At 36.3% G+C, this 26,204-nt stretch overlaps 1 protein-coding gene across 1 annotated transcript in view; it reads left to right on the top strand.

Annotated features, from left to right (window-relative positions):
- The first annotated feature begins 301 nt into the window (after positions 1-301).
- TMTC4 (transmembrane O-mannosyltransferase targeting cadherins 4) overlaps positions 302-26,204 on the top strand; it is a 79,575-nt gene continuing 53,672 nt past the window's right edge. The window contains exons 1-4 of the mRNA XM_007501341.3: positions 302-526; positions 13,880-14,095; positions 20,455-20,570; positions 21,688-21,904. Of these exons, the coding sequence (XP_007501403.1) occupies positions 13,934-14,095; positions 20,455-20,570; positions 21,688-21,904 (495 nt within the window). The 5' untranslated portion in view covers positions 302-526; positions 13,880-13,933. The remainder of the gene's footprint in view (positions 527-13,879; positions 14,096-20,454; positions 20,571-21,687; positions 21,905-26,204) is intronic.

Genomic DNA, 26,204 nt, shown 5'->3' with positions numbered 1-26,204 from the left:
TGGAGAGGACTTGAAAGGTAAGGCATTCTAGAGGCACCCACGCCTACACATATCGAGGGCCTTCTTTTGCACGCTTCCTCCTCTTCTCCGCCCTCTGCCCTTCCTTCATGCCTAGCTCCCCAAGGTGGCCGCGCTCTCTCCTCTTCCTCCCAGCAACTCTGTCCCCTCCCTCTCCTGTCTCCCCTAGGCCCGGCTCCCTCGGGCATGACGTCACGGGCATGTTTGCCAATGAACTGGCGGGGGGCCGGCCGGCTTCCTAGAAAAGACAAGCCGCGCTAGCCAATCGGAGAGGAGAGGAGGCCGAACGAAGGAGGGGAGAGGGTGTGGATGTGTGTGGCTGCGTGTGTCCGCGCGCTGGTGGAGGGGCTCTCGGCGGCAGCGCGCGGCAGGGGGCGGGGGGAGGGAAGCGGCGCGCGGGCTGGCAAGCGGGCGGCCCCTCCCCCCTCCCCAGCTCCGGGGTGCTGAGAGCGGCCGGGAGTTTTCGCACCCGGGAGGGAGATGCCGCCCTGGCTCCGGCTTGTTGCAGGTAACCCTTGGGGCGGCCCCCGGAGCTGGTGGCGGCGGCGGCTCCTCTGGGGGATGTGCAAAGGGGGAGGAATTGGGGTGCAAGAGGGGAAGGGAGGGGAGCTAGGGCTCCTAACCCGCAATCACCCCTTTCCCCTACCCAAGTCTGTCCGGGTTGGAAGGGTCGAGGACTGCATCTGCTTGGGCTGCAGAGGGGCCTCGGGTAGGGGTGTTGGGGAAGGGGGACAGTCTCTCCCTTTACCCAGGGCACTGCGCTTGTGAATTGAATGAGTTAGGTTCCAGCCCCTCTCATCCCCTTGCAGCCCACCAGCTTCCCCGGGGTGAGAATCTTGAGCTCTTAAGAGCCTGGGCAGGGCTTAGCGAAGAGTTTCATCCGCAGCTGTGGTCAAAAGGCACTGGCCAGAAGCCACTCTAGCCCCGGTGCTTAGCAGTGCATGGTGCATGGCTCCCTGGGACAAAGGAAGGAGTGGGAGAAAGCTCTGCGTACCTCGCTTTGGCCCGGGTCCTCCGAGCTTCCACCTCCTTGCTCAAAGCAGGAGCGTGTCTGGGATTAAGAGGGATCTCGCTTTTGCCCCTATTCTCCCTTCCATTTAAATCTCCCCGCCTCCCCACTTTGAGCTGGACGGCCCCAGAGACGGACTGACTCCAACCAAAAAACTGGCGAACTTGTCATCCCTCCGCCCCATCCCACCACATTTCCATTGTATTGCTTTCCTCTACCCCTGGAGAGGAATGGCCACCTGCTTGTCTTTGGTTCTCCCCTAGTGCAGTTTCCTGGGCCATGCCCCAAAGCTACTGCATTATCTCAAGCAATTCAAACTGAGAGCTGGCAGAATTTGGAGTGATGGATAAAGCTCAGGTGCTTGGGCGGTTGCCTCTGGGTTAAAGGGTGTCTAGGCTGAAGCATTGCATGGCAGCCAGATACTATGAAATCCCACCCAAACCCCCAAAATAATAAATACAAAGGAGTATGCAACCTACCAGGGCCACTCTAGCTTACAAACCAATGAGTTATAGGTGTGGATTTGGACTTTTTGAAAAGGAGAGCAGGTGCTGCCACCATCCCCTCATATCAAGCATACTCTTCGTGGCTACTATTTTGTTTCGGTATAGGTGTTTTCTCTTTTGCTTTTGTTCGTCTTTATAGTAAGGAAACTGTAGATATCCACCCTGCCATAAAAATTATTAAAGTGAGCATGCCTGTTCCATTTCCCACTGCCCTGGAGTAGATAGATGAAGTGAATTATCACTTACTTTCTTAAGAAACCTTTACACTAGTGGACTGACTGGATCTCCCTTTCCATTTGCTCATCCCATTTCTGTTCCCACAGCAAAGCCTGTCTTATCGCTGATGGAGATGTAGTTAAATGATCTTCAGACTGGGATGAAAAAATGGCTCCAAGATACAAGCTGGAAACTTTCTAGGAGAGTTGACTTATAGACAGCTACTTCGTTGTGAATAGTTAACAACATAGTCCCTTGCTGAGTGCAGTGTTCATTTTTTTTTTATTAAATTTAAAACCCATGAGGGTGTTTAGTAGAGGAAGAAATGTCTTCTAGTAATATAGCTTTTTGTTCAGCACTGCTTCACGAAGGGAGGATAGATAGGGACTTTTTCTTGCTTTGACAGGGCTGATAATTGTGACAATCCCCACAAGAGACCAATTCTTCAAGGGTGAAATAGATTCCAGTAATGAAGGGGTACAAATGATCCCCACTTTGAATTTTTCTTTATAGATGATGGAAGTTACTAACCATAGTAGAAGAAATTACTGAGTGATATTCTGTTTTAGTGAATAAAAGTGATCGAAATGGCTATCAAAGACCAAAAGACTTCCACAACTGAAGTGATGATTGCCCTTTGGGTAGGACAGTAACAAGTTTTTACAGGCTTTATCATTGTCTGCAAATGCACTTCAATCTGACCTTTTTTTGATTACTCTTCCTCAGGTTGCTCCTTTTGCTCCAGCTATTTACCATCATTCCATAATGCTGTTGGATTTGCTCAGTAGACCTTTTGGGTGGTAGGACAGGTTCTCTTGTCTCTTGGTAAAGAATAGTTTTGTTTTTTACATGTAATCACATAGCTTCCAAAGGAAGTTAGAAAAGAGAAGCCTGAGGAAGCCAACCTACTCTTCTTTACAAATAAAGATCTCAGCTCAGTTCTCTGTTCAGCTACTACCTTAGTGAATCACCTTGGGAATGTCACACAGTACCTGGTAACCATATCTGACACTAGACCAAGAGACTTCTTAACCATTCCGATGTCAGACCCCTTTTCAGAATAATGTTTTTAAATGCATAAAATAAAACATCAGATTGGTAAGGAAACCAATTATATTGAATTAAAGTATTAAAAATCCTAATATTTTTACAGAATTCAAGTTAATAATCCCTACTCTACATTGTCCAAAATAAAGAGTATCCTTCCGAGAAAAAAAGGAAGAGAAAATTCTTAATTATATTTAATCGAATATTATAATCATGGACCAATTGTCATTGTTACCCAGAAAGCTTTATTATACTAAAGGTAGCCAGATATTAGGTCCAAAATTTCTACTTCTATTTTTAAATTGTTACCAAAAAATAGTCATTTTTTAAATTTTGAGAGGAAATGGTAAAGCAAATGTCCATGACCTCTTTCCATCTCTCTTGAATTTCACAATAACTTCTCATTATTCTGATGTGACTTTTAGTTTCTAGACTTATGTTTATTTCCAAACTTATCTCTGTTCCATCAGTCTATCTCCCTTATTCTGGCTTGACTTACTTGTACAATAAATGTTGGCTAAATGGTCTGCTGCTTTAATGTTTCATTGGCACTCCTTTGTCCTAGTACCCCTGGCACTTCTGCTATTCTGGAAGAAAACTCCCACCATCTAATTACTCCACTTCTGGTCTAGATTCGCTGAACATTACTGATAAATTATGGAATTAAGCTCATTTCTTCTACTAAAAATTCTTAGTTTTGTTGTCTCTTTTAGGTCTTCAATGCACCTTGATAATCACGCACTTGATAATCATGCATTTTATAATCAACTTTTTATCTCAGTGTCTATTCTACACCTCTTCCTCCTTCCTCTCACCATCAGCATCATTCTCCATTTATAGCAAATGACTTGCAATCCTATTTGCCTTAGAAAATCACAACTCTACTCCTCTGCATTCCTGTTAACTTCCCTATATCATCACTCTTTCCTATGGTCATTGAAGGGTCATCCCTATTCTTTAACAAAGTGAATTTTTCTATTTGTTCTTTTAATTTCATCAAGATCTTCAGGATTTTGTTACGAATTATGACCTACCTTTAGAGTTCCCAGTCTACTCAACTATGGACCATCTCTCCCCATCCTCAAGTTCATTTTGTCCCAGACTGAGCTCATTTTCTTTCCCCTTAACTCTGCTTAAGGGTTTCTTCTTTATTTAACTGTTGCTCTTTATGGTACTACTACCATTCTCTTAGTCTTTCATGTTCATAATCTGGTTTACCCATTCTCTTGCCTGGTATCTAATTAGTTGTCTAATCCTGGCAACACTACCTCCACAATATCTCTTAAATCAGACCCTCCTCTCTTTGTCAGTTCTATTACTTTTGCAGATGAAAACTCTTATGTGTTGAATCCCCCATTAGAATGTGAACTCTTTCAGAGCAAGGACTATCTCATTTTTCTATACACATCTCCAGAATTTAGTATAGTGCTTTAAGATAGTAAACACTTAGTAAATGCTTCATTTCATTCATTTCACTTCATTTTCATTTCATTTCATAGACTCATTCTCAAGTACAGGTTCTCATTGCTACCCACCCAGGCCACCACAGTAGCCTCCTTATCTTTCTGCTTCCATTCCCTTCTGCTATTCAATCCACCCTTCATGATACTATAAGGATAAACTTTGGTTCTCTTAAATGTTACTCCTGCTCAAAAACCCCTTTTGCCTGCTAAGTAACAGTCACATTTGGCATTCATTGAGCTAGAGTGGTGGTGTCAAAATCAAATGGAAACAGATCCCTGCTGGAATGTATTGATTTAGAAAAAACACAAATTAACTATGTTCTCTATTTTTACTTATTTTGTTGAGCATTTCCCAGATGCATTTTAATCTGGTTCAGGCTGTATTGGGGAGTTTTACCCTTGCATTTAACTCCTCTGACCTAGAGATACCCTTTATTCCTAGTTTTATGTCACGTTTGTGTATAGGACACTCCAACCAGACTGTATTCTTTCTCTCTGGGATGAGCTTTGTGCTCTTCCACAACTGTGTCTTTGCTCATGCTTTTATTCCTTGTGCCTAGATTTTGTATTCTCTGCAGCCCTTTTCTCTGTAGAATTCCTATCCATATTTTATTTTATTTTTTTAAACCCTTACTTTCTGTTTTAGAAATATCCACATTTTAAAGTCTAACTCAAATGCCAGGATTTTTCTATTAAGAATGCTTCCCTGATCCCCCCCCCACCCCAGTAAGAAATAAATTTACTATGTAGAAATCAGCATTTTGTTTTGTAACTTAAGTTAGTGTGTAATACTGTTTAGCATGATTAGTGTTTTGTTTCCCCCAATAAACTGAAAGCTTCATGAGGGCATGGATAATATATTGTCTAAACTTTGTCTCCCCTAAAACATCCTGAGAGAGGTTACATAATAAATGCTTATGAAACTAAATTGCCTTAAAATGCATATTATCTCTCATTCTATTTATTATATTGTATCTTATATGATACAAATTGCTACAAATCTGCCATTGGAGCCCATTGGGTTTTGTTTTTGTTTCTTTAAATTCACATTCCATCAGCAACTAGATTCTTATGGCTCTTTCTCCATTGACTCTGGAATCAGAACCTGGATTCAAATTCAACCTCAGATGTTTACTGCATTTGTGACTTTGGCAGAGTTGCTTAGCCTTTCTGAAGATCAATTTATTCATATCTAAAATGCAGGTGTTGAACTAGATGACTTTTGAAGTCTTAACAGCTCTAGAACTTGATTCCCCTTTTTATATTTATATTTCCCACTTTTTTAGATCTTTTTTCTTTCTGTGGTGATTCTTTTCATATTCTTGCATATTTTATTCTAACAATTACTTCTCAAGTGCTCTTTATGCTTCCCTGACTATGCTATCCATTTTCCAAACCATATTACATTTAATTACTAAATAACATTATCAAATACTATTTGTTCTAACACACACTTCCCAATAATTACTTATCAGATTCCTATTATATAAAATGTAGCCCTCTATTGTCTAAACTTGGATCATTCTACCAACTGTTCTTGACTTCTTACCTTTCTGTTAACACTCTTCTGCTTGAGCTTTTAAAAAGCTCCTTAACATCTCACAAAGTATATTTATTTTTACATCCATGTCTTTGCTTATTTTCTCTACACAAAATACTTTTCTTCCTGTTTGATTTAAATCTTATTCTATCACCTTAAAAATCTAGCTCAAAACTCTTCCTTGGGAACTCTTTTATAATTGACTTCTGATGAGTACTTTATTTTCTTGGCACTTATATATTCATAGACCTAGTGGTTTAGTATTGGGAAAGGCTTTAGAGACCATTTAGCGCAACCATTTTATAGATGTAAGGAAACTGAAATTTGTAGAATATTAATATTTCTTAGTATGTTGCTTTATTTGCACATTTTTCTCCTCTGTTTGAGTGAGATCTATGAAAACAAAGATCATGTCCTTTCTTTTGTTGTATCTGACACCATGCTCCATCCCTACCCTATACTTAGTACACAACTCTATATATCTTATAAGCTAATTAATTGAATTGCTAACTCATTGACTATATATGTTATCTCATTGGATCCTTAAGAGAACCTTCCGAACTAAGTGCTATCATTATCCCCTTTTATCAATAAGGAAATTGAAGCTGAGAGAGACTAACTTAAATCCTCCTGACTCCCAAGTCCAACACCATCCACTGAACTACCTGGCTTCTTTCTTTATATCATCTCATTTTATCCTCCCAATTTTGTAAGGTTGTGCTGTTATAGGGGGTAGAGGTTGGTGGCTCAGTGGTTTTGAGAGCCTAGAGACAGGAGGGCCTGAGTTCAAATCTAGTCTTAGACACTTCCTAGCTATATGACCCTGGGCAAATAACTAAACCCCACATTTCCTAGAATTTGCCACTCTTCTGCCTTGGAACCAATATACAGTATTGATTCTAAGATGGAAGGTAAGGGTTTTTTAAAAAGTGCCATTGCTGTTCACATTTCACAGTCGAGGAAAATGAGACTAAATAAGTGACTTTCACATATCTAAATTGTATCTGAGGCAAGATTAGAACCCACGTCATCCTGATTCCAGGTGAAATGCCACCTATCTTCATCTTCTCTACTGTTCTTAATCTACATGTTAACTTTTAACTATTGAGGGAATAATCAGAAGGGATTACTTTTATATTTACGTTTTGTGCATCTTTTAAAATATCGCTTCAAATAATAGCACTTTAGTGATTGTCTAATTTTACTTATTTTTTCTGTACTATTATTTTATAATTTTGCTATTTCTTCCTGATTTGGTTTGCTGTTTATTCCTTCTTCATAAGTTTAGACTTCTTCATTCCTCAAGAAATTAAAACAAAAATTAGATATTTCAATTTTCCATTTTGCAAGGAGACTTGGCCCACACCCAGACTTTTCCACATACTACCTCAAAAATATATTTGCCTGGCCTCTCATTCCTAGGTATGTATATGTATATATGTGTAAAAATATGCATATATATGTATTGGATCACAAAGTTAGTAAGTATCTGAGGTCATATTTGAACTTGGGTCTTTCTGATTCTAGGCTCAGAGTTCTATTCACGGAGCCATCTAGCTCAGCCTACTGATCGATAGATATATACATGCATATATGTATATATAATATGTATATAGCTAAAATATATGTGTTTAACTATATATGCATATGTATATTTAGTCAAGACTTTTGATTTCATTGTTTCAGAGAGCTTCAGTGTAGAAACTTTCTCCACAGATGCAAATCAGCAGCTCATCTATGATTTAACTTAGGATCCCTCTTAGGGCCAAGACTAACTTAGCTATATTACAGATATTATCCCATTTGGTCCTCACAACAACCTGGAGTTAGTTAATAACTGTACAGTTATTATCCCCATTTTATAGAAGAGGAAACTGAGTCTGGCAGAGGTTCTATAACTTGCCCACTTGTCACATCTCATTTGAACTATATAGGAAGGACTAGAATTTCAGTCTTCCAGGCTAGCCCTCTGTTCACTGGACCACACAACCATATATATATATATATAGTTTTTTCTAAAAACCTCTTTATTCATCATTCCTATGTTCAAGGGTTGTGGTAATTATAACTTCTTTCTTATGATTGACTTTCAAATTTGCCATCATGTTAGTTTCATTCTAAGGCCATATTCTTTATTTTGTATTATTTGAGGAATAACAACTTCTTAACTGTGTATTATTGTTATAATTAAATTTATTTGAGAGACTGATTTTGGGTAAGAATATCAATTTATGGATTAGGCCAGCATCATCACCAGTAAAGTGACAGGTCACTGGCCCTTTTGAAGACCAAAGATCCCTTCCCTCCTGGATCAGGTACCTTTATACATTTTTGGGAGGTCATTGTTCAACTCCTCCCTTGAACATCTCTGGTTGGTAAATAGCTAATTAGGAGGTGGTCCATCAAACTATTATGGATGAGAAAGATACAAAATATTGCAAAGACTGGATTTTACAATGAAATCTCATGCAAGAAGGAGATAGAACTTTGGCTGCTAACAGGGGATGCGACTGGAGACAGCTAAGAAAAGCAGGTGAACAGTTGGGAGTATACTTCTTGTCCTTCTGAACTGAGGAGGAAAGGAGCAAATCTTACCGATCTTATCCAGCTACAAATCCCTCGTTGATCTGAAAAGACCCAGATTAACCATCTTTCTTTATAAGTGGTGAATAGAGACTTTTTCCCTTTGGGGAAGGCAAGAGACTATCCACCTTGAAGATTTTCCTTGAAAGCTGTATCTCTGTCTCAGGAAATTATATCAACCTGACTCCACAAAGATCCTAAGGTCTTCTGGGACTTAGTCCCTAGCCCTGAGCCTCAACCCCTGATGAAACTTTAGGTGGAAATAGATTAGGGACCTCCTGTTTCATTCTTCCCTAATCTATTATCCCAGATTTATCAACTAATAAATAGATCTTATAATTTACCAAAGAATTAGATATCTTTTCTTCAATGTCCTAAGGCGATCACAAATAATAATCAGCCAAAGAAGAGAATAGAAACCAGAGATTGAAGGGGATTTCCTCTTACCTTTCAGCTTTGGGCATAGATTAACTTCAAGTTCTCTGGGACAGCTTTGCCTGGGAGGGAAGTGGGGTTTCTTTTTATTTGTTCCCTCCCTCTCAGTTAACAGTCAAACTTTGGTTCCTGATCCCCCACTATTACTCTATCCACTTCTCCCTATCCGCATATGATGGGTAACATACACACACACACACACACACACACACACACACATATCTATATATATATATATATACATATGTATTCATAAATATAAAAGACAAGGGTTCTTTTCATATATATGCGAATATAAATATATGAATATATAATATATTATTGTCCTTTTTATTTATTCATCATTCAAAGGGAAGACAAAGAAAATGAAAAAAGCAGTAGATTAAATGGAATCTCTGACCTAGAATCCATGCACAGAAATACACAGAAATTCTTACTGACCCTTCTATAGAAATTAATAAGAGCATATAAAAAATTCTCACAAAATTGACATTTGTTTAGCAGTACATTAGATGCTCTATCTAAAGTGACTATTTTCAGTCTGTTATTTAACTGGGAAGCATGGTATGATAGATTGAATGCCAGTTGTGAAATTAGAACACCTGAGTTTCAAGTCCTGATTCTGGCACTTAACACATTTGTGACAGAAGGTAAGTACCTTGTCTCTGAGCCTCAGCTTTCTCATATGTAAAATAGAATTTGTAACATTTATACTAACACACTGACTTTGTCCCTAAAGTGATGAATAAAGAACAAAATGCTATATAATAATAATTATAACAGCTAACATTTATATGGAACTTTCAACTTTGCAAAGTACTTTATAAATATTATTCCACTGGATATTCATAATAAACCTATGTAGGTGCTATTATTCACCTAGTTTTACAGGTGAAAAATTTTAGTTAAATGACTTTTCCAAGATCACCCAACTAAATAGATTTAAGTCAGAATCCAGACTTGGGACTTTCTGACTCCAAGTCTAATATTTTATCCATTGTGCCACATGAAAACAAACGATTAGTATTGCTAGTTATAGGATTGTTAACCTCAATTTTGCTAGTTATTCATTTCAGTTGTATCTGACTCTTCCTGATCCCTTTGGTTTTGGGGGTTTTAGCAAAGATACCGAAGTGGTCTGACATTTTCTTTTCCAGGTCATTTTACAGCTAAGGAAAATGAGGCAAATAAGGTTAAGTGATTTGCACAGGGTCACACAGCTGGTAAGTGTATGCAGCCAGATTTGAACTTAGGTTTTCCTGGCTCCAGGTTCAGCATTCCATTCACTGAGCCACCAAGCTAGCTGCCCATGTTAACCTCTATACTTTACTGCATATTTTCATTCTAAAGTAATATAATTTCATATCTTTCATGGTGATTTTCCCTACTTTCAGTCATTTGAAGCACAATGCCATAGGTATAGAGAATCTTACATAGTATTTTTGCTGAAATATGGATACCTGAAAGATGATTTACCCATTCTTTGCAAGGGGAAAAGATGTGGGAGATAGTACCTGGAATATTCCCTGGCATCTCTTAAGAGCATGCACCACACCAGACCGAATGGCTCAGGGGATTGACAGTAAATGAGAAGCCGAGCCTTTCATCTCCAGGTTGTAAATTTAAACCTTTCTCAGGCTGCTAGAAATTGAAAGGTGTTACTATAAGATGATGAGTTTTCTCTCTTGTTTGATCATCATTAGTGAGCTCAGTAAAAATAAATGTCTAGAGGAAAACTGTGTGTTTTTGAACCTTTGTTGACTCATTAATTCTGTAGTTTGCAGAATTAGCATAGGAAATGAGGATTTAACAGATCTAAACTATCTTCTCAAAATAAGTAGGGTGGTACTGATCCTCCTTTGCTGTTCAGAGCTTTTTGTAGAAAGACCTGAATGTGGATCAAATCCTTTTGTTGATCAATAGAGGGCAATCAGTTCTGAAACTCTTATTCTGCCCCCACCATTCACAGCTTCTATAGAAGATATATTACATAAAAAAGGAAAGGAAGATGGTAATCTATCCTTGCTCTTGACCTCACATAGAAAGACCTCAAAGAAGAAATATGGTATCAACAAGCCTTTTATATTGAGCTGATAACGATTTGGATTATACTGTAAGGAGATTTGAAGCATTTGTGAGATTTAAATGATGCAATAAGGGAGAGCTTGGAATCATAAACTTGTCTTAGAGATCATTTAGTCCACCCATTGCAGGAATCTCTTTTCTCCTGTAGCATAGTGTAAAAAACAACTGAAAGATCCAGGATCTCTAGTTCTAGTCTCAGCTTGGTTATAACTTTAAATATGTGTTCTAGGAAAAGGCACTTAAATTCTCTGGACCTAGTTTCCTGGTATATAAAAGGAGAAAGTTGAACTAAATGATTTCTAGTGTTTTGGCTCTTGGACTCCATGGAATTGCTGCTAGCCTCTGCCAAAATGCCTGCAGTGATAAGGAATGTACTGCTCCTAAGGTTTGTTGGGTGTCCTTAAGAGAGCCCTAGTAATTTCTTTTTGGTCCTTGTTCTGCCCTATGGAGCAAAATAGATACCCACCCTGTCTTTGTCACTTCAGCCTGTTGGCTTTCATATCTTCCCTTAGTTCTTTCTGTTAAAAATTAAATCACCAATATTTCATCTGTGTTGGCTATAGTATTGTTTTTAGACACCATCACTATACTAATAAGATTTTTCCAGACACATTCATTTGTCAGTCTGCCTTTTGTTGGCATTTTAAGCTCTTCTCAGCTTAGCTATAGCCAACCATTCCAGCCTTAATATTACTTTGCTTCACACAGTCTTTTAGTTTGGCCAAGCTGACCTTTTTATTCCTCATATATGATATTTCATCTCTTTTATTTATGTCTTTTCCCAGAATGTTCTACATCTGTCCTCTACCATGCTTGGAATACTACCCTCTCTTCCCTTCTTAGCCCCTAAGAATATTTGGTTGTTTTTGTTAAGTCATATCAGTGATATCCAACTCCTCATGACCCCATTTGGTTTTCTAGGCAAGATACTGGAGTGGTTTGACATTTCCTTCTCCAGCTCAGTTTACAGATGAGGAAACTGAGATAAATAGGGTTAAGTGACTTGCCCAGGGTCACTCAGCTCGGAAGTGTCTGAGGCCAGATTTGAACTCAAGAAAATGAATCTTCCTGAATTCAGACTGGTGCTCTATCCACTGCACCTCATAGCTACACTAGAATCCTTACATTCCTTCAAAGCTTAGATTAGGGACCACCTCCTAAATCTGTGATTTCTTGATGCCCTTCTTCCCTGTGGGGCTAATGCTCTTTGCTCCTAAGGTTACATTATTTTTATATTGTATTTACTTCAATGAATCCATGCTACCTCCCCCATATAACGTAAGCTTCTTGAGGGCAAGTATTGTTTCACTTTTTGTCTGTGTTCCCAGCCTAGCACAGAGCCTAGCACATTGAAAGCATATAGTAAATGTGAGTTGATCGTCCTTTTTTTTTCCATTCCTACTTCCAGTATTAGAGTGTAGGCCATCATTACCATATGCCCACAACAGCTTCTTAACTGGTCTTATTTCCATTCTCTAACTATTCCATTTCTTTCACCTTGAAAAAACTGCCTTGCCCAAGAACTCACAGTGATTTTCTCTAATCATTTGGAATAAGTCTAAATACCTTAGCATCGCATTCTATGTCTTTTATCACTTTATCCCACCTTACCTTAGCAAGTTTATTTCCTCTTTATTCTCTAATACAAAACCTCTTAAGTCCCAGTGACACTGATGTCAGTCATAAACCTGGGAAATACACTATACTTATTCTGACTCTTCTGCCTTTGCTCACTTACCCTACAATGAATACCCTTCCCTTCTCACTCTGCAAATCTAAATCTTATACATTTTTCAAGACCTGATGCAGCTCCACCAATTCCATAAAAACTTCTTTGATTACTCCCTAGTTTCAACATCTGAATTCCTCTAGAACTTAGGTAATATATTAGGTCTTAGTAATCTTAAATTGTTAACTTTTTATGTGTATGTGTGTGTGTGTATCTGTATCTTAGGTCCCTAACTGGGTTGTAAGTTCCTTGAGGCCAAGAATGATTCCTACTTTTCTTTTGTGTTTCAAATAATAAATGCTATATTTCACATCCACATAGGTGTGAAAGTGTATATATTCATATATGTATATATTTGTATCTTCATTCATTCAGTAGCTACTTATTAAGGATCCACTGTGTTGAATGAACAGTGTCTTTCCTTCCCAACATATGCTATTCTTACCTTTTCTCTACCTATGAATCTTTCAAAAGAGTGAGTTTACAGTCTCTTTCCATGAACCTTGCCAGAGCAATCCAACCTCCTTGACTAGAAATTAATCATAAACTGCCTTGTAGCCTTCTTATATTGAACTGTTATTTATTTCCTGTATTATTTAACTTTTTATGTAATTCTACTATCTCCTGATTCATAATGGGGTTGGAGTTTGTGTTAGTGGCGCAGGTACTCACACCAATATAATTGGCCCTTGAAGTATCATGATATAGTTTAAAGACCGATATAGTTTAAATAATTGGAATTTAAGTCCCAACTCTATTATTTACAATCTGGATAGCCTTGGGAAAAGTCATTGATCCCCTCTGGCCCTTAGTTTCTCATCTGTAAAATTAGAATGTTGGACTTGATGACCCTTCAGTTCTTCTAGCTCTAAATAGAATTTTATGAAAGAAATGATTCTTATTTTTCTTTCTGAGAACAGGTCTCATATCTATACATTTTTTGTCTTACAAAGTCCCTAGCTCAGGATCTTCCAAATACTGGACATTCAGTTTTTCGCTTAATGGGGAGGTAGCTAGATTTTTTTTAAAACTATTTTTGTGGTAATGAATTCATTATTCTATATAAGTCCATTAAACTTTTGTGATTGGACTTTATATGATGTCTTGCCAATTTAAATATTTTCTATTAAAATGCTCATAAATAATATAGAAAATTTGTGTATTTCATTTTTATATTTGTATGTTTATATTAATTTACTTAACAGTAGCATTTATTATCTGTTAAAATATTCATTATATGTCTTACAGATTTCTAATCAACATAATGCTGGAGTGTCAACCTTGGAACCAACATTTTTCAAAATGGCTGAAGTGGATGTTAATTTGGATCATGTCATACCAACAACCATTCTTCCCACTTATTCGGCAAAACTTCTAGTGGCATTTGTTTCCTTTGTGTGCTTTGCCCATAGTTATGATGGAGACTTTGTCTTTGATGACTCAGAAGCCATTGTCAACAATAAGGTTTGTGTCTTACTGTGACCTTCAAAGTGATGCTAACAGCTATACTAGAACCCAAACACAATAACTGTTCTCAGTTTGGAGTATTTGTAGCTCTTATGGGAAATTTTATTTCTAGTGATTGATTGTTTCCCCCATCAATTTCTGAATTTCTTTTTGATTGTGTATAAAATCTAGTTTAAAATCTGGTGTAATAATACAGTATGATTCCCTTTCCACTTCTGCTGACGTTGTTGGATCATAGAATTAAAGGTTGGATCATCAAGTTGATCTTTGTGGTTTTTTCCCCTTGCATAAAAAAGCTTCTATTTTTCTTAGGGTCATGTAATTATAAATTTATAACTACCCTTTGAAGTCATCAAATTATCATCCTTAGCTTTTAAAACTTCTACTTCCTAAATTTCTATATTTGCTCCAAGGTCAATAGAAAAGTTTAGGAAAGAGATTCATTGTGGCAAAGATGACTGCCCTCAAATATTTGAATGGTTGACATACAAAAGAAAAAAATTAAACTTGTGCTACTTTACATCAGGAGTGGAACTAAGAATAAACTTTTGGATGCTACAAGGAGATGGACTTAAAGTTGATTTAAGAGAGGGAAAAGCCCCTAACAATTACAACTATCCAAGTGTAAGGAGTTTTCTTGATAGCTCATGAGTTTCCTTTAAACAAAAGGGGGTAAGTAGGTAAATTGGACAGGTTTTATAGAGTTAGTTAGTTAGTAGTAGTCTCTCGGTAACCGAGGATGACGATTGTCTTTGTGCACTTTCATCTGTGATGTAGATGAGTGTGTACAAAGATACTTGTGCGTGAAGAAGATTTAAGTGGAAAAGTCGATGCACAGAGACAGTCCCACTCTCTCAGTGTTGGAAGCCTGGGTCCAGTGGCACGAAAAATTGTTATGTCTGGAGACTTCCTCAGCCGCATTGGATAGCCGTGTTGTCTTTTGTGCTCCAACACGCCCTAAGCACTCCACAGTGCTTTGCTGCGTCGCCATCTCAGCCGTTTTATAGAGACAGTATAGGAATGGGTTAGTTTAGATGAGTTCTGGAGTCCCTTTGAACCCTGAGAGTTTCTATGACATTGATTCTAGTTTCTGCAGTTATCAGTCAAGCATGGCAGCAACTCAGGTGCTTCAGTGTATGTGAAAAGTGATATGACAGTGGGGAAAGTTGGGAGCATGCCCAAATGGCACATATTGCCATTGGTATCAGGACATTCCATGCTAACTGCTGCAGGTGAAAGTGGAGTGCACTATTCCTGTTTATTGTATGACTTTCACACATTTTTTTATCTTGTGAATTCAATCAGTTGGATGTGTAAGGTCCTCATCAATTTTATCAGTGGATGTTGGGCATGAGATGGAAAATGCTATTCTTTTTCTTCATATACAAATGAGAATCAGGAAAGGGGGAAAAGGTAAAAATCATCATAATAAAGGGAGATAGCAAAACCAAAAAAGAAATACAAGACTTTAACTTTAAATATATTTAGAAGGGAATACCTGAACTTGAAACTGAGCCCTTTTAAATCAGTAAAATTCACTGATGCCTACATTTGTTTCTTTTAAATCAGGCAGTACTCAGTAGAGTTTTTGTATCTTGAACTACAAGATGGGCTTTATGAAATACATTCACCTGCCTTTGCTGTAAAAGCCTAAATGCTTCTTGTGGCATTCCTTTGGAAAACTTAATGAATTTTATTAAAAACTCAAGGTGAGTGCTTGCTTCAGCAGCACATATACTAAATAAACTCAAGATGAGGAATTTTTCCAAATGGGAAATAAATGTCACTTTCAAACTCCTGAAATATTTCACAAGTTGGAACATTTTTTTATGAAAACAGTGATTGTTTCTGAAAACAAAGTAAATTATGGCTGCTGGAGCATATAGTGAATCAAGAAGAAATAAAATATAATTTTTTCCTTTTTTTTGGGGGAGTGTGAGTAAATATGACTCCATTGCTGGAGATGTTTGTTTTGGGTACAATTCCCTCAATTATAATTTTTCTCTAATTTACCCAGCAGTTACTGACAGATGTTATTGCTTCAGCTTATTTAAAAAAAATAAAAAAAAGAAATGAGAAGGAAAAATTAAGATTGTGGCTACAGGCAAGTACATCAAATTAAATCAGTTGCTTAAATAACCTTAGTCTTAATTCACATATAATGTCTGTTTTGAAAACTAGAAAAAGGTGGATTTCAAATTCTTTTTTTTTAATTCTGTTCTTTCTTTTGTTGGATTTTGGCGATTAGCCTACCTTATAAAAATATTAACTAAGTGTCAGGGCAGAAGAAATTGGCCTAGAGGCAGGAAAAAAAGGGAAAAGTATTCCTTGGCTTTATTAAACTAGGTGTATTCAATTCTTTTCCTTGTAAGATGCAGCAGATGAAATCATTTTGTGTATTGACTAAGCATTGTTTTGCCAGTATTCTAGGGCACCACACTGTGCCCCTTTTGTTTTCTTCCTAGCATCTCCCCTTCTTTCTTCCTTGTTTAATGAAAGATACTCTGTTCATTGGCACAGAGCCTACAATAATGGGAAACAGGCTGTTACTGGATTTTATTGGTGTTAAGGACTCTGTTCCAGATGCTTCCTTAAAGTGTTGAGCTGCCTTTTTTTTTTTTGCACTAGGATGCTTTTCTTTGAGACAGTTGAGTTAGCAGGAATTTCAGGCATAATGCATCTTTTACATAAATCATTATGTAGAAAAATTGACCTTTCTTCAAGTATTGCACCCTGCGGTGTATAGACTGCAGCTAATCAAATATTTAGAGATTCTTCGGTATTCATTTTCTTTTTAGATGGGAGAAGTAGGCTATATAGAATTTTTCCTCAACTATATATCCCCACATTTGACAACTTAAGTTAAGTAGGCTATTGAGTTTTGCATTCAGATAAACCCACATTAGTATATAGATTGTATGATCCATTACAATTTCTGGCCAGCTTTGATATGAATAAGTTCATCATGCTTATAAGGGCTCTGGAGTGGTTGTACTTTGTGGCAGTGAAATTCAGTAATCAAAGATAGTATTAAATAATCAACTTTAGCTTTAAATACATTTCCTATTAAAGATTCTCTTCCTTTGATATAGTAAGCAATCAGTTACCAAGTGTTTATTGAGTGAATATGCACCCCCTAAAGAATTCATATTAATTTCTTCCTATTAAAAATTTCCTGCTTAACATTGCTCTTAAGAGGGAAAAAAAAGCTTGAGCATTATGTTTAACATATAAATTATTGGAGATTTGAGTTTTCTTTTGTTACTGTTATGGAAGTCTAGTTGGTAGAACTCTGACCTTCCATTTGGTAGAAGACCTGGGTTCAAATCTAGCCTCAGACATTACTAGTTGTGAAACCTTGGGCAAGTTATTTACCTTCACTCAGACTTAATTTCTTCATCTATAAAAGGGGTATAATAATAGCATCTATCTCACAGGATTGTCTTGAAGATAAAACAAGATATCATTTGTAGGGTATTTTTTAAATCTTAAAAAGTACTATCTAAATGCTAGCCACTATTTTTATTTTTACCCATTTCATAAGAATCATTTTAGAATTATTGAACTTGAGACTATTTGAAAGAATTATAACTCCATATAGAATGGAACTACTTTTAAATTGTATAATTTTGGTTTATTAATAAATAAAATATAAGTTTTAAGCTTTGTGTTTTTTCATAATTTCTACATCTTCGGTAGTAGATGAACTTTTTTGTATAATTCATTCTATTGCACAATCAATAATGAAGAAACTAAAGAAAACCAGTCACCCTCAAGAGAAATAGTTTACTCACAGAGTAATGCAATTATTTTAATGAAATGTTTTTGGTAAATGGATCTTAGGTTATTATGTCCGTGATTTAGGTAAATTGCTTTATTAATTGAGTAGAAAACAATGGAACAAGGCCTGCACATCAGCCTTGGTACACCAAGTTATTTGCATATCTCCTTTCCTTTGTCAGAGTATTTATTTCATTGATGAGCCAGGTCACTAGAGAGCTGTCCCTTGTAGCAGAATTTCTGAATGAAAGCACTTCTTTGTCATGAACAAAAAAGAAGCAGCAAAAAATAAAAAATAAAAGGGTAGCCAGAAAGAAACATTATTTTCTTTTTAACTAGAAAGCAAAGATCCTATTTAATATAGGAATATATGGTATGGTAATTTCTAAAACTTTTTGGCACATTTTTGTGTCTTTTTGGTAATACATACTTGTCAATATCTATATAATACTATCCACATGTCTATTTTTATTCATATTTTCTTGAGAACTAAAATTTTTATAGTACCTTAATTTAATACTTTTTTTATAGCACTTAGTTGTTTCTGACTCTTTGTGACCTCCATTTGGGGTTATCTTGGCAAATATATTATTTTCCCATTTCCTTCTCTAGCTCATTTTATAGATGAGGAAACTGAAGCAAACATAGTTAGGTTAATATATATGTGTATATATATATTTTTTTCTTTTTAGATGGGAGAAGTAAGCTATATAGAATCTTTCCTCAACTATATATCCCCACACTTACTTTCTGTCTTAGAAAAAACTCTAAGACAGAAGAGCAAGGGCTAGGCAAATGAGTTTAAGTGACTTGCTCAGGGTCATACGACTAGAAATTATCTGAGGCCAGATTTGAACCCAGGTTCTCCCAACTATAAGTCCGATGCTCTATTTATTGTGCCACTCATTTGCCCCTGTATTCTTTCCATTAAATTATTCTGCCTTTATTTCATTAGTATTCTGCTTAATCCATTGAGGTTATCTGGATTTTTTTTAATTTTTGCTATCTATAGTTCATCATCTTATATTTCTTAAAAATGTCATAAATATAATTTCTATGGAAAGGGTTGGCTTACTTAATAATTATTCATTGCACAGATGAGTAGGATAGCATGTTGGAATAGAGCACTGGATATGGAGATATACAATCTGAGTTTGAATCCTACATCTACACTGAGTCTTCTTGGGTCTCAGTTTCATCATCTGTAAAATGAGGGGTTCAAAGAAGATGATCCCTACTCTTAAGTTTACATCCAGTTCTGACCCACCCAACCCTATCCTTAAACATCTGTGTATTCTAATTTTTTCAAAGTAAATTCTTAGTTGTTATATTTAGTGATGTGATCAATAACTTATAATTAAGTAATCTTCCCCACAGGGTTTCATTAATTTTTCATCACTGGTTTGCCATTTATCTCTGCCTCTCTTGTCTAGTGTGGTTTCCCTGCTCTGGGAATAGAAAAAGCAGCAGATTGTTTTCATTGTACTTCACATAAAATGTGTGGACAGAAAAGCTGGACACATTTTTTTTTTTTACAAACATTCAGAAGTGCTAAATTTCTGTCCTACACATTACATCTTCCAGGTGCTATGTAATGAGAAGAATGCAGCAGCCCCTTAATTATTTCTATTGAAGATGTCATAAAAATAAATATGATGGGTCAGATTCTGATTCCCTTTTTTGTACCTTTTGCTGTATTCAGCTTTCCCTCTGAAGTCCATAAGTATTCCATGCACAGAGGGAATGTATCAGGTATGAAGAGGCCTTAGTACTTAATTATCATAATGTGTTATGGTTACTAAATGGCATGTTGTAAAATCAATTAGTTTTGTTTTCCTTTTAATAGCTTATCGATGCTTTTTTAAAAAAAACATGATCATTTCCCAATAACCTCCCTTCCCCATAGAATCTTCTTTTATATGAAGAAAGCAGATTTAAACAGAACTAACACAACAACCATCTTTGACATTGTATATAGTTTTTGCATTTGTAGCCTACTCCCTGTCAAAAGGAGGGAAAATACATTTCACCACTACCCATTTGAAATTAAAATGGTTTAAAATTGAACTAATCTGAATTTTGAGATCTTTCAGTGTATTTTTTTAATTGTGTGGTCATTGGGTATAAATTCTTGATTCTGATTTATTCCTTCTATTAAATTCACGTAAGGCTTCTCATATTTCTTTGAATTCTTAATTTTGTCATTTCTTAAAGTGAAATAATACTCTATTACATTAAATATAACAAAGTTTGTTCAGCAGTGCCTCAATTGATGTATACATCAATTACAGTTTTTTGCTACCATGCAAAGTGCCAGTATGAGTATTAATTAATTTACCTAAGATGGCTTATTTTCAAAAGTGCATGTTGGGTTTTGCTATTGATAACACCATTCTTAAAAAACTGTTAACAGAAATTTGTAGATGTTTATTGATTGAGTTTATTGTTCTTCATGTGCTAACTGCCCTGGGTATGCCAGCCATTTTTTTCTTTTTGATAGACCCATTTGGAACATTCTGTGATATGTTTTGAGGGGTTTTCTTTTGTTGTTGGTCTTGTTTTTGTTTTTTTTGTAGGACCTTCGAGCAGAAACTCCACTTGGTGACCTGTGGCAACATGACTTCTGGGGCAGTAAACTCAGCAGCAACACTAGTCACAAGTCGTATCGGCCACTCACTGTCCTAACTTTCAGGTAAGCTATGCTGAAACACAATGCTATTTGGTGGTTTCAAGTTTCCTTTCATGCTATAAGATAATTTGTGTGGTGTTTTTCACATAATAAGTATTTTTAAATTGGTTGTTAAATGAATGGATGGTCATTCATGTCTATGATTCCAGTTTAATTATAACTTAGTTGAGGTATGAACTTCTCTGCTGAGAGTTGACAACATATTAATGGAGTTCTGGAGCAGCTGTTTTTCAGACATTTGGACACACAACCATTTGGCCTGCAGGTCATAAAAACATTAATAGTATACATATGTAGGCAATCTTTGAAAAAGCATTACATTTGCAGTTCCACATCATCTGAGGTAGAGATGTGCTAGCTGTAAAAAAAAAATCCAAAATGCTCCCACCAAACAAACAAATGCTTGACTAAAGTATAAGCAGCTATTGTTTTAATTACAATAAGATTATTTACTTCATGAAGGTTTCTCTAAATTTTCAGCACATCTGTATGAGTTTATAACTCATTTGCTACTTACTAGAGAAACAGAAAACTAATGTTTTGAGTAACTGAAAAATTAAAGATCAATTGGAAATTAAAATCTCAGAAAAGCATGAGTCATTTGGAAGAATGTTTCAATTTGTCATAAAAACAATTTGCATACTTTTTAGGAACAAAATTATATAATTAAGCACATGTATACACATACACACACAAATACACAAACACATACATGCAGTGTACAGAATTTGTTCCCCCTAGTTGTTTTCAAGTAGAATTTCATAAACTAGTATATTCCCTTGATAAATACTCTATTTAATTTACTCAGTGTTGTCTTTATATTTTAAACTGCTCTTTTAAGATCTAGTTTTTCTGCCTTTTCCATTTCCTATACTGTTTCACCTTCCTTTGCATGCCCCTTTCTTCCATTTCCCCAGTGCAACTAATTAGATTCATACCTTCTTTGCTCTTTGAATTGACAGATTTATTCCTTTTTAAAGTATTTTAGCCCCCAATGCACAATGTATTTCTTTCCATTTTAATATTTTTATTCGCAACTACTCTCCTTTGAATTGTTTAGGTTTCTTTGTGCATATACTTTCATGAATCTAACTTTAATATTTTATTTTTCTTGCTGCAGGATTAACTACTATTTATCTGGAGGTTTCTATCCAGTGAGTTTTCATATAGTAAATATCCTCCTACATTGTAGCATCTCTGTCCTAATGATTGATGTCTTCTCAATATTATTTGGTGGCCTACAATATACCAGTAAAGGAAAGAGATTAAACCTTGCTCCTAAATCATCCCTCTTAGCTGCATTGTTCTTTGCCGTACATCCAGTGCATACAGAGTGTGTAAGTACCTACCTGTTGCATCTACCTTCATATGGGAAGTTATAAGATCTCAAATATTTATATATTTCTGTCCACTTTCATAAAATGGTCATTCTCTGGTTCCAGTTTTATAAGTAGCCTAGTCTATCATTTCCTGCCAAATGTGAAACAATTAGGAAATGTATTTATTTATCAAAGGCTTAGGACCTCTTAAGTAGCAAATAAATTAAAAGGAAGCATAAAAATTAAGAACTTTTAAATATTGCTAATACTCTGTTCAGGTTATTTAGCAACAATAATTGTAGGGATGCAAATTTCCATCTTCAATAATATGAAGTTCTTCCATGTGTATGGTGCCTTGTGGTTAAAAAGAGCTTTAAATAGAATTTCATTTGATGTTCAAATAAACCCTTTATGCTAATATTATTAAATCATATCATAATGGTGTTAGCATTATTACCCATTTTATAGATGAGGGAACTAAAGGTCTTTAAGGTTAAATTGTTTGCCCAAGGTCACATAATTATTAAGTAGGACTCGAACCTAGGTTTTCTAGTTTCAAGTCTTAAATATTCTTTTTCTTCCTTTCTTCCTTCATTCTTTTCTTTCTCCCTCTCTTCTTCCCTTCCTCCCTCCCTTCCTTTCTTACTTTCTTTCTCTCTTCCTTCCTCCATTCCTCCTTTTCTTTCTTTTTCCTTTCTTTCTCTTTCCTTCCTTTCTTTTTCCTTCTTCCTTCCTTCCTTCCTTCCTTCCTTCCTTCCTCCCTTCCTCCCTTCCTTCCTTCCTTCCTTCCTTCCTTCCTTCCTTCCTTCCTTCCTTCCTTCCTTCTTTCCTTTCTTCCTTCCTTCCTTCCTTCCTTCCTTCCTTCCTTCCTTCCTTCCTTCCTTCCTTCCTTCCTTCCTTCCTTCCTTCCTTCCTTCCTTCTCTCCTTCCTTCTCTCCTTCCTTTCATATCTATCTAGGAATGTAGAACTATAGGTGTATTTGTCACATATGTGTTTATTATATATAGAGAGAGAGAGAGACATGTATTTCAGTTTATATGTATATATACTATGATTACCATGCTTGAGCTAACATGAATCAGAGATATAGAAAGAATGCATTTCTTCATTCTCCCTACTTTCCTTAATAGGCTAATTAGCAAAGTTATTTGGGCCTGTTCTTTTTTGGCAGAACAAGTTGCCATCATCTCATTAGAGCCAATAAGAATATTTAGAATTTAACTAAAAGTTAAAAATTACTTTCTGACCAAGTAAAAAATTTGAACCCTCCCCAGGTGCCTTTTTTTTTTTTTAAATTTCATTTAGTCAGTTTAGAACATTATTCTTTGGTTACTAGAATCATATTCTTTCCCTCCCTTCCCCTCCACTGACCCCTTCCCATAGCCGATGTGCAATTCCACTGGGTATTACATGTGTCCTTGATCAGAACCTATTTCCATGTTCTTGGTGTTTGCACTAGGATGTTCCTTTATGGTCTATAACCCCAATCATATCGCCTCGGCCCATGTAATCAAGCAGTTGTTTTTCTTCTGTGTTTCTACTCCCGCAGTTTTTCCTCTGAATGTGGATAGTGTTTTTTCTCATAGATCCCTCTGAGCTGTTCACGGTCACTGCATTGCCACTAATGGAGAAGTCCATTACGTTCGATTGTACCACAATGTGTCAGTCTCTGTATACAATGTTCTCCTGGTTCTGCTCCTCTCACTCTGCATCACTTCCTGGAGGTTGTTCCAGTCTCCATGGAATTCCTCCACTTTATTATTCCTTTGAGCACAAAGTATTCCATCACCAACAGATACCACAATTTGTTCGGCCATTCCCCAAATGAAAGGGCATCCCCTCATTTTCCAGTTTTTTGCCACCACAAAGAGCGCAGCTATGAATATTCTTGTACAAGTCTTTTTCCTTATTATCTCTTTGGGGTACAAATCCAGCAGTGCTATAACTGGATCAAAGGGCAGACAGTCTTTTATCGCCCTTTGGGCATAGTTCCAAATTGCCCTCCAGAATGATTGGATCAATTCACAACTCCCCCAGCAACGCATTATTAATGTCCCCACTTTGCCACATCCCCTCTAGCATTCATTACTTTCCTTTGCTGTCATGTTGGCCAATCTGCTAGGTGTGACCTGATACCTCAGAGTTGTAAAGTGCTTTATAAACATTAAAACATTAATTAATTGCTAACTGTTCCATATTGCTATTTTCTAGTGAGCTCTACAATACTGGAATCAATTGAGCTTTTGCTAAATATAGGCATCAACTGTATTAGCCAATGGAATTCAAGATAGGCTATCCAGGGATGGGGGTTAAGTTTCCATTTGCACATATATGACTTGGTAAAACTATAGAAGACCCTATGTAAATCTTTGAAAATTCAAGGTAAACTTTTTGGGGGCTAGTGGCCCAAGGGGGATTCTTATAAAGTACCAATTTGGGCAAGATGACCTCTGAATCCTTGAAATTAAGCAAGCATCAACTCCAACATCTTAATTTTACAAATAGGATTCTGCTTCTTCCTCTTCCCCTAATGGCATTCAGCATAAAGAATATAGTTTTGTTTCTTTTAAAGTGCTGTTCTATATTCAGCTAAGTGACTTCTGAGTACAGTGTGTTGAATTTAACAGCTTTAAATAAATTTGTAAAAATTGAATAGTGTTTATTTTAGGGATATAGACTTTGCCATAAAAAATGAGATTTGATTAAAGAGGCAATCTCTCTAATAGAGCCTGTTCATTATTTAATAGCCACTTGTTTGTGCTTAGTTTGGGTTTTTTTTTTTTAGTATTAGCAAATTCAGAAAACTTCAGGAGCCCACAGAATGATATTTGCTTTGAAAGTTTAGGCATAAGCATGTCTTTACTTCTATCCTTTCTTCCTTTCCTCCTTTTTCTTTCTTCTTTTCTTCCTTCCCTTTCTTTTGCTACCTTCCTTCTTTCCTTTCTCACTATATAAATACATGTTTGCATTTATGTGTGTGTGTTTATGCATAGATACATCCACATTATGTTTTATTATGGCTTATCTTTGATGCCTAAACTGCATGATTGAAATACAGAACTTTTGGACACAGGTTCACCAAGAAAGATTATAGAATTTTAGAGATAAAAGGGAATTTAGATGGACAACCAGGATGGTTAGAGGATTACAAGCCATGTCATATGAGGTTTAAAGGAATTGGGAATTGTTAGCCTGGCAAAGCAAAACCTTTTGGGGAGGAAATAATAAATGCCTTGTGTTTAAGGGATTAGACTTGTTTTCTTGACCTCAGAAAGCAGAACCAAGAGGAACCAGTGGAAGTTGTGATGGAAAAGAATTAAATCTGCTTCATCTAAGGAAAAGCTTTATAACCATTAGAGTTGGGTCAGCACTGAATGAGTTGTCATGAGAGGTGGTGGGTTCCTTAGTTCTCTGCACTTGGAGGTATGCAAGAAAGAGTGCAAGTGACCAATTTTCAGGATTGATATAGAAGGAATTCCTAGTTTTGTACCTATTTGGACTAGAAAGGCTCTGATTTTGTGCCTTCTGAGGCCTCATCTAACTTTACAGTTCTGAAATCAATGTCCTCATCAATAAGAAAACCTAGGTCATCACATCTTGTTAGTGGCAAAGTCTAGGCAAACAGTTGTTCTTTCTGTTACACCAACCTTTCACTCCTAACAAGCAAATGTAATGCTTTGATTCTAATCTAATCCACTTTGTAATTACAGAAATGTAACCTTAAAATATCACAAATTAAATAACTGAAGAACCTTTATTTTTATTCTGAATTTAATAATGTCTTATTTATATGTTGTCAAGTTTTCTGATTGACTGAAGCATTTTTCTTACAACAACTCTGTGAAGTGGTAATATAAATGTTATCAGACTTATTTTACAGATGGGATAACTGAGGATCAGAGAGGTAAAATCACTTGGCCAAACTTTCATAACTAGTTAAATATGAGAGCTACAGCTTGAACCAAGTCTTCTGACAGAAAGCTTTTTCTAGTAGATCATGCTGCTTTGCCAGTGAAAAATTATTGGTCTTTGAAATTTCTTTCAAATGATGACAATTGTTAGGTATGTCTGCTTATACCACTTGAAACAAGAATTTTCAATGAATGGCATGTCTCTAAAAAAGAACCTAATATTTATCAGGGTATTAAAAGTTTTACTGATCAACTCTTGCCCAAACTCCTACTGGTAAATGAATCAGAATTTTAAAAAATATTTAATTGGTGTACAAATGCTGTTTTTATGGTTACACTATTTATCCAGCCTCTGATGGTTCATCCTGGTATAGAAGTAACCTTCTGTAGTCTTGCAGGCATGGCT

Source organism: Monodelphis domestica, chromosome 8 (genome assembly GCF_027887165.1).
Source record: "Monodelphis domestica isolate mMonDom1 chromosome 8, mMonDom1.pri, whole genome shotgun sequence".
NCBI lineage: Eukaryota > Metazoa > Chordata > Mammalia > Didelphimorphia > Didelphidae > Monodelphis > Monodelphis domestica.
This window is presented reverse-complemented; position numbering and strand designations above follow the sequence as displayed.